The sequence below is a fragment of the Chelonia mydas genome, chromosome 2 (genome assembly GCF_015237465.2).
Source record: "Chelonia mydas isolate rCheMyd1 chromosome 2, rCheMyd1.pri.v2, whole genome shotgun sequence".
Lineage (NCBI taxonomy): Eukaryota > Metazoa > Chordata > Testudines > Cheloniidae > Chelonia > Chelonia mydas.
Window position 1 is genome coordinate 176792462 of NC_057850.1, and position 9924 is coordinate 176802385.

General features: G+C 44.3%; 1 protein-coding gene across 7 annotated transcripts in view; it reads left to right on the forward strand.

The window, feature by feature from the left end:
* Positions 1 to 9924, forward strand: part of PDE1C (phosphodiesterase 1C) — a 500442-nt gene that overhangs the window by 457334 nt on the left and 33184 nt on the right. The window contains exon 18 of one of the 7 annotated variants that reach the window (XM_043540641.1): positions 9664 to 9921. The exons of the other annotated variants lie outside the window; for them this stretch is intronic. Within the exon in view, the coding sequence (XP_043396576.1) occupies positions 9664 to 9761 (98 nt within the window). The 3' untranslated portion in view covers positions 9762 to 9921. Of the gene's footprint in view, positions 1 to 9663; positions 9922 to 9924 lie in introns of those variants that run through there. 7 annotated transcript variants of the gene reach the window in all.

The window sequence follows — 9924 nt, forward strand, 5'->3', positions numbered from 1 at the left end:
TTACACAGCCAACTTCAGGTAAGCTGGAGAGAGAGAGAGAGAGAGAGAGAGAGACTGTAGGGAAATAGAGTCACACCTGCATGTAATAGAACAGGGATTCTCAAACTTCATTGCACCGCGACCCCCTCTGACAACAAAATTACTACATGACCCCAGGAGGGGGGACTGAAGCCTGAGCCCAAGCCTCACTGCCCCAGGATGGGGGGGCCAAAGCCTGAGACCTGTCACCCAGGGCTGAAACCCTCAGGCTTCATCCCCGGGTGGTGGGGCTCAGGCTTCAGCCCCAGGCGGTGGGGTTCGGGCTTCAGCCCTGGGCCCCAGCAAGTCGAACACCAGCCCTGGTGACCCCATGTCACGATCCACTTTGGGGGCCTGACCCACAGTTTGAGAACTGCTATAATAGAGTATAAGACCCTGATCTTGCAAAAGCTTACCTGTGCTTGACTTTATGCACTATCAGTAATCAGAATGAGTTCACAATATGTAAAGTTAAGCATGTGCATAAGTCTTTGAAAGTGCAGGGGCTAAGTCACTTAGGGCTTGTCTATACTGGCACTTTACAACTTTCTCACTCAGGGGTGTGAAAAAACACCCCTCCCTGAGTGCAGCAAGTGTCAGTGCTTTAAAGCGCCAGTGTAGAGACTGCACCAGCGCAGGGAGCCGCACCCCTCGTGGAGCTGGGTTTTTTTAGAGCGATGGGAGAGCTCTCTCCCAGCGCTCTGCCGTGACCACACAAGCCACTTTAAAGCACTGCCGCGGCAGCGCTTTAGTGTTGCCAGTGTAGACTAGCCCTTACAGAATAAGGTATTTGCACAGAGAGTCTGGGGAACTTAGCATAATCTTCTCCTTCTCCATAAAATAGAAACTTCGCAGTAGCTGAGTAGGAACCAGCTTTTTGGAAGCTCCACATTGCATATTATATAAACTGCTATACCTGTACATTAGAAGCCAAATCCTGAGGTCTTTAGTCAGGGATAATTCCAACTGCTTTCAAAGGGAGTTACTCCTGAGTAAGAAGCTGAGAATGTGATTGAAGAGCGTGAATTGTTAGCAGAATTTGGGTATTTCTATTGTTCCCATTACTTTAGTATCGGAGTGCCTTGCAATCTTTAATGTAGCACATGACAACACCCTGTGAGGTAAGGAAGTATTTCCCCTATTTTACAGATGGGGAACTGACACATACAGGGGCTAAATAAGTTGTCCAAGATCACAGAAGAAATCTGTGGTGGAGAAAAGACATGAACCCAGGTCTCCCAAGTCCTAAGCTAGCCCCTTTACAGAGGATCATCTTTCCTCTCCCTTCACTCTGTCAAACTTATTCTGGTTGATTTCAGCCAGACACTCATTGCTTTACTATAGTTCTTTACTTGTGAATATCCTTGCTTATGGAGCAGGCCCCCTGTTCAGTAATGTATACTTTATCTTCAGCACTGAGAAAGGAAATATAGAATGACAGCAACACAGTCTTATCAGAAACATCATCAGCATGAATAGCATGTCAAATGTTTCCATTTGGATAGAATATTATTAGAGAAGGTTGGAAAACCTATTTTTTACTTACTGAATAATTGCCTTGCTAAGGATGCAAAAGAAACAGCACAATGGCAGACAGTAAGCAAAAAAAAGTAGGGAGAGGATCCCTGTTAGGGATTCCACTGATCTACGCGGAGGCCACCTTGTTATCGTTGTTACTGGAATTTGTTGCTCTTGGGATCATAGCACAGTTTGTTCTATTATTTCTATTAAACTAGGAATAATAGACAATTAGAAGGATTTTATTATGCTTCTAAGCATGTGAGCTTATCATTCTAGTAATAAACACTCCAGTTTCACATCTGTACTCTCTTGGCTGGAGGAACTGCCACTCTGAAAGAGGGAAACATGCCAAGGATAAGTGTGTAATAAGCAATGCTCCCATCTAGTGGCTAAATTGTAACCCCATGTTTTACCAGGTAGAAATTTCAAAAATATCACGTTCCTCCTATTGAACATATTTGTCCTAGAATATGGAGAGAATATAGATATGTTTTATTATTTTTATAAACCTAATCTACATTTCTGTGCATACCAGACTTAACAAGAATTCAGGAGATGGTTTTCTGACATGAGCAGGTGAATGTTGTTAACATAGCCTGTTCAGTTACGTTGTATATGCTGCACTTGCAAACACCTACTTGCAGGCATTTGCTGCTGATTCTATTTGGCAATCGCTCCCTAGTCACCCAATATACTGTAGCTATGGGCCAACGATTCCTTTTATTACTGTGCCCAAGTATCTTTCAAGAGATTTTAAAATACCTGTGGTGGCAGATTAGTTAGTGTGATTACCTGAACTTCTGATATAATGCATTGCTGGTGAATAGAATGCTCTCTTCTATAGCATTAATTCATTTTAATGGCAATAGTTCCGTGTTTCTATAGGGCATTTTACTACCTGTGTTAACAGATGTCCTTTCCTGGTGTCACTCTGAACAGTGGAGCTGTTATTAAAACATATCAGCTGCATCAAAGAGTCCACCTGTGTTTGCAGCCTCCTTCTGGAGTGAGCACTGGCATTAGGGTTGCCAACTTTCTAATTGCACAAAACCAAACACCCCCACCCCGCCCCTTCCCTGAGGTCCCTCCCCTGCCCCGCCCCTTCTCCAAGGCCCAGCCCCCGCTCGCTCCATTCCCCTCCCTCTGTCGCTCACTCTTTCCCACCCTCACTCACTTTCATTGGGCTGGGGCAGTGGGTTGGGATGCAGGAGGTGGGTGAGGGCTCTGGGCTGGGGGTGTGACCTCTGGGCTGGGGTGAGAATGAGGGGTTCAGGGTGCAGGAGAGGGCTTCGGCATGGCGCAGGGGTTAGAGTGCGGGGGTGGGTGAGGGCTCCGGCTGGAGGTATGGGCTCTGGGTGGGGCCAGGGATGAGGGGTTTGGGGTGCAGGAGGGTGCTCTGGGCTGGAGCTGAGGGGTTTGGAGTGTGGGAGGGGGTGCAGGCTCCGGCTGGGGGTGTGGGCTCTGAGTAGGGCTGGGATGAGGGGTTTGTGGTGCAGGAGGGGGCTCAGGGCTGGGGCAGGGGGTTTGGGTGTTGGGGGGAGGGGGTGTACGCTCTGGAAGAGAGGTGGGGTGTTGGGGGGTGCAGAGTCCTGGCGGTGGTTACCACGGCTCCCAGGAAGTGGCCGCCAGGTCCCTTCAGCCCCTAGGTGCATGGGCAGCCAGGGAGGCTCTGCGCGCTGCCTTTGTGCCCACAAGCTTCTCCCCCACAACTCCCATTCATCACGGTTCCTGGCCAATGGGAGCTGCAGAACCGGCACTCGGGGCGGGGGCAGCGCGCAGAGCCTCCCTGTCCCCCCCATGCACTTAGGGGCTGCAAGGACCTGGCAGCCACTTCCAGGAGCTGTGTGTTAGCTCTGGGCCCCTGCTGCGCCGCTGACTGGACTTTTAATGGCCCAGTCAGCGGTGCCGACCAGAGCCACGAGGGTCCCTTTTCAACTGGGCATTCCAGTCGAAAACTGCACGCCTGGCAACCCTGACTGGCATGATTTTCAGTGTTGCAGTGCAGAGTTATATGTCTATCCAGCCAAAATCAATATCCAACAGTGAAGGTAGGCTGCTGCACTAAGGAATCTCTATCTTGTGGCGAAGTCCTGCTCACCTTACTCACATAAGTAGGCTTGTTGTCAATGGGACTGCTCAAATGGGTAAATGAGCAAGATTTGTCCTTACTTCCTAGAAGTATGGCAATGGTAATGAGGGTAAATTTGAGACCATATAAGTAGAGGTGCCCAAAGCTCCAAATATTAGGCTGATTCTTCCATATTGACAGAAGCATAATTCTGTTCAGCTTTCAGCAGGGTTCATGAGGCAGATATGATAGCTATCCCCTTTCCTCTGGTCCTCACAGTTTCTATGCTACATGGGACACATCACAATCCAACTTCAAAGGAAAATTGGGATCTCAGTGGGTCAAGACTTGCTGGATATAAATTATTCCCTTCCTTCCTTCCTTCCTTCCTTCCTTTATTTGTTATTTCTATTGCTAATCTAGGAATTGGGGCTGATTATGCTAGACTCTATGCACATGTTATAAAGACAGTCCCTGACCCAAAAACTGCCCTGGAAGGCATGGTAGCATTTTGCTGTCCAAACACACCTTTGCTTGTTACTACACAGATGCTTAATTGCTGTCCAAACGTCTAATTATAGTTCACTAGCTGGATAACTATGCAAATAAATAAATAGTTATTATTCTCTAGTCTGGGCTGGGGCATAGCTATGGCTTATTTAACAAAAGGTGATACCGAAGGCAAGTTTTAATTTGAATAGACAAAGGTATGTACTCTATCTGTTTATTATTTTTACTCCCCTTTAATGTCGACTAGGTAATAAACAGAATGTAAATGTGATCACGGAAGTTAGTTACAGGAACCCAGCCTTAGTGTTCAACCCTGATCTCAGGAATATTGTTTAATCGTGCCATGCATTAGATGACGAGAGCAAGAAAATGTTTGGATAAGTAACTAAAACCTATCATACTTCTTCATACTTCTTTTTGGTAGAAATCTCATGAAAACAAAGGATTGGGGTGTATGTGCCCAATTTCCAGGAGTCCCTTCTGGAAGAACAGAAAGCACAGACTTTCTTATGGTACTTGGTTATTTTTACTTCCAATCTCAGCTGAAGCCAGGGTGCAAAACTTGGCATTAGGAAATGCAGTGTGTCTTGATTTCAGCTTTGGGGTGAAGATTTAGCGCAGTTCTTATTTTACTTTAACTGGTTCACTCATCCCAGTTGCATGTCTTGAGAAATCAGCTGTCAGTGCTTGTGTGTGCTGTTTGTCTAGGTAACTTTAAAAGATGCATACTCAGGTTAGATGTTGGCATTTGGCCATAGTTCTACTTTGGAGGCGATGTAGAGCTGCAATACACAAAGAAGTGCTCAGGAGTCACAATGCTTCCCCCCATCTCCTTGAAATATAAGGGGAATGTGAACCTGCAAAATCCCTTGTGACAATTCCTCCCACCCCCAGCACAGCCTCCAACTTTGCACACTGCCTGGAGAGGTGGGGCTATGGTCCCACTTCTAGTCTACCCATTTTAGGGCAGTTTGTACCCCTAGAGGTGCATAGACAGAGTACTTCCTGCTTTCCACCAAGGAGGGAAAGTGCTCCTTGTATCTTTCCTCCATTAAGTCCAGGGACAATCAAGTCTACTCTGACATGTCCACACAGTCATATTCCGGAGCAAGATTGTGCCCTTAGAGTGAAACCAGATCACAGCCGAGGTAAATAACTGAAATAGAAAGCAGACAGAAAAGCTTCTCAAGATGGAAGGAAGAATATGGGATAGCTGCTGAAGAGATATTAGTAACGAGAAGCAACACATCTTGTCTTCCCCGCCCCACCAGTAGTCAGTCTCAAGTTTGCACATCCCCTCAGATCATGGCTATTTTAAAAGATATGGAAGATCACAGGATGACTATGAGCTGCCAACATGATGCAGCTGTGAAAAAAGCTAATGCGATCCTAGGATGCATTAGGCGAGATATATCCAGTAGTGATAGGGGAGTGTTATTGCCATTATACAAGGCACTGGTGAGATGTCATCTGGAATTCTGGTCTCCCATGTTTAAGAAAGTTGAATTCAAACTGGGACAGGTGCAGAGAAGGGCTACTAGGATGATCAGAGGAATGGAAAACCTACCTTATGAGAGAAGACTTAAGCAGCTAAGCTTATTTAGACAAAAGAAGGCTGAGGGGAGATACAATTGTTCTCTATCAAAACATCAGAGAGATAAATACCAGGGAGCGAGAGGAGTTATTTAAGTTAAGCACCAATGCTGACACAAGAACAAATGGATATAAACTGGCCATCAACGAGTTAAGGCTTGAAATTAGATGACTGTTTCAAACCATCAGAGGAAGGAAGTTCTGGAATGGCCTTCCAAGGGGCTCTGTGTGGGTAAAAAAACCTAACTTGTTTCAAGACTGAGCTCGATAAGTTCATGGAAGGGATGATATGATGAGACTGCCTACAATGGCATGTAACTGATCTACAACTGCTAGCAGCAAATATCTCCAATGGCTGGTGATGGGACACTAGGTGGGGAGGGCCCTGAGTTACTACAGAGAATTCTTCCCAAGTGTCTGGCTTGTGGGTCTTGCCCACATGTTCAGGGTCTAACTGATCGCCATATTTGGAGTTGGGAAGGAATTTTCCCCTGGGTCAGATTGGCAGAGACTCCGGGGGTGGGGGAAGGGAAAGGGGATCGCCTTCCTCTGCAGCATGGGGCACAGGTCACTTGCTGGTTTAAACTAGTGTAAACAGTGGATTCCCTGTAACTTGGAGTCTTTAAATCATGATCTGAGGACTTCAGTAACTCAGCCAAAGGTTATGGGTCTATTCCAGGAGTGGCTAAGTGAGGTTCTGTGGCCTGTGATGTGCAGGAGGTCAGACTAGATGAACAAGATGGTCCCTTCTGGCCTTAAAGTCCATGAGACTCTGGGCCCTAATCCTCAAAGCTGTTTTTTTCACCTAATTCCCATTGATTTCATTGGGAGTTAGGAGTCTAAATACCTTTGAGGATCTGGGCCTCTGACTGCAGCATTGATATGTCTAAGTGAAAATGTGAAACCTAGAAAGAAGAAACACTGTAACTAGGAAGCATACTGTAGTCCAATTTTAAAGGGATACTGTCCAGATTGTCAGTTGTGTTTTGCTTTGTCAGTACATACATCATCCACTGTGCTGCCGGATGGCTCTGTTCTTGTGGGCAAACATAAAGATGTTTCAGCTTATTTGGCTTGTTCAAACCAGGACTAGCTTCCACAGAGTCAATGAATGGTAGACAGTCTTTCTACAAGTTAGCTTTTTGTGCCTGGTGCTTTAATACTGCATTTAGAAGGGAGGCTCTTGTTCCACCCAAACCGAATGGGGGAAGTAAGGGAGGAATTGACTGAATCACAGTTCATTCTTCGCTTTACTCCTAGAGCGCTGTGTGCCATACCTTAGTCAGCACAGACTGTAAAGTCACAGCCTAGGCTCAAGAGACTATTATGTGCCATCTCCTATTCAAGGGATCCAGCTCCAGAATCTTTTGCTGACCCTTGGTTAGCCTTGGCTGTACTGGTGCATCAAACTGATGCTATTTCAAATCAGATACCAAAAAATTATTCACCCTCCTTGTGCACAGACAGCACCAGCATTCTAGCTGCCACCTGTAAAGAGCAACTCTTGAAATGCACTTTATCACATCTTTATTAACAACAGCATATTCATAAGTTATTTATTTGATCATGAAACGTATAGTAAGTTTCTGCACTGGTTTTGGTAGATTGCTGAGCAAAGTACAGGAGCTTAGGAATGTGATGGTGCATTCACTGTGCATTGCAATGTCAGACATTTTTGACATACTCGTTATTTTTCTCCTGTGCTTTGAATTTCCAAAATGTGCTTGTAATCATGGGGGAAATATATATATATAATATAAACTAATCTCCCCCCCCCCCCCAAAATGATTTTAGGTCGAATGTAATAGAAGCTGTCAGACAAATACAAGTCTCAAGATCAATGTGAACAGGACATCAAATTATTTGAAGTCATGAATGATTTAAGGATAATTATGTGCCAAAACCAGAAATTCAGAATCTCTTCTATGCTAATACCATTTTTCCCCCTAGCAAAATCAATGTTAAAGACTTCGGTCCTCAGCTAAATCAAACAGATGTTATTTAAAATCAGATACCAAATAAGTATTCAATAATTTTTCCCTCAGTGTTTATTCTCAGTTTTTCTGGCTAAACAGGACTCTGTCACCTTGAAGTTATGTTCTGTTTTCTTTAGCAAGAATTATCACTCTAAAATTTCAGATCCTTTAAAAATAGATAATGGAGATGAATTAAAACATAATATGTTGCATTTCCTCTTTGTCTGGTTGATTTACTGTGCTGTATCTCTCGGGCCTCTTCCTTTCTGTCTTTCCTGACACAACAGAAACAAGAGAGACTCACAAATGTGCAAGTTGTTCATTCATGGTCTAAATGTTCTTTAAAAAGGCTTTCCCAATCTAACTAAAGCTGCTAAAAGAAATCTGTGAGTGTTAAAACTCCAAAGAGTCATCTAGTGGTTGGAGTAGGACACTGGATCTTAGGACCCCTGGGTTTTATTCCTAGCTGCGAAACTTTAACCAAGTAAATGTAGCTAAAATTTTCAAACTAGGGTGCCTAAAGCCAGGACCCATGTGTAAATGCATATTTAGGCACCCAATGGGGACAGATACTTCAGTACCTTTTAAAATCAGGCCACTTATTTAGGGGTTCAGTCCTGCCAGGTGTTGAGCAGTCTGGCCCTGCTCTAGTAGAGAAGTTAAATATGTGCATTAGATGAGTGTCACAACAGTATATATGAAACAGGAATATTTCATTCAAATAATGGAATAAAATTCAAATAGCTAACACAGTGGAAAATTTGGTGATGTTCCTAAATCACTGAAATGAAAGATGAGGAAAAGTTCAAATAAGTCATGTAGTCCATCACCTGGCCGTAGTTGTATTGTCCCTCTAATGCATTTTATTGCCCGGTGTAATTTTAAATGTCAATGCAATAGGAATTCCACCAGGGAGACAATTCCACAGCCTAATAGATCAGGAAGTTTGATAAACAGCCTAAATGATCTATTTTTTAATGTCATCCCATTAACACTAATTACATCTGTTAGGATATAGATATTCAGGCCTGTCTGCAAAGGCCTATACTTTAAGAATGTAGGTATATGTTTATCACTTAGCAAGTTATAGAGGTACAAAACAAGAATCAAAATCAGTCTGCCTGTTTATAGGCCTTCTCTCACTATGATCGTCTAAGGCCTTGTTCTTAGGCTAAGGCCTTTGGCTAAACAGCAGGGGCAGCCATAAGCTGGGAAGCAAACAGTCACATCCTCACCAGTTACACTGAAATAAGGCAGTTTTGGGCTATTAAAAAGTGATCTAATCTGTCACCTCCAGAGAAAGGGAAGAGCCTAGAAGATGTAAAGAAAACTTAGTTTGATAGCATCCTGTCTGGCAAGAACTCACTTATCAATAGCTGGGGTGTGAAATCCTCATTTCTTCGTTGTTCTATTATTGTAGTCCCCATTTCCCTATTGTTTGTCTGTGTAATCTCTGTCTGGTTCTGCGATTGTTTCTGTCTGCTGTATCATTAATTTTTTTGGGTGTAAACCAATTAAGGTGGTGGGATATAATTGGTTAGATAATCATGTTACAGTATGTTAGTATTGGTTAGTTAAATTTCAGTAAAATGATTGGTTAAGGTATAGCTAAGCAGAACTCAAGTTTTAGTACATAGTCTGCAGTCAATCAGGAAGTGTGGGGCGGGGGTGGAATTGGAATAATGTTTTGCTAAGGTGTGGGGAATGGGAACAGGGACACAGGCAAGTCTCTGTGGCGTCAGAGCTGGGAAAGGGGACACTGAGGAAGGCAATTGGAATCATTGCTTGCTGGAAGTTCACCCCAATAAACATTGACTTGTTTGCACCTTTGGACTTTGGGTATTGTTGCTCTCTGTTCATGCGAGAAGCACCAGGGAAGTGAGAGGGTGAAGGAATAAACCCTCTAACATCTTGGTGCTGTGACTCGGATGCATCGCTTCGGACAGGGGGGTGGAAATTGTTTCTTTTGTTTTTCAGACACTCTACAAGCAAGCTGCCACCAGCAGAAGACTAACCCAGAATACCATGGATATATGTTTTGTGGTGTTCGTCTGTGGTGTTTGTCTTGTTGCTAGCATTGTTGTGTTTCAGTGAACAGAAAAACCTCATGACGTGGGTGGGGGATGGCTTCGATAGGCTAACCTGGGGGGGAGATGTGTATGGGAATGCAAAATGCTCAACTAGGAGGCCAGCACCTGTGTAATAGCTACTGTGGTACCTGGAACGGCAACTAAGGTG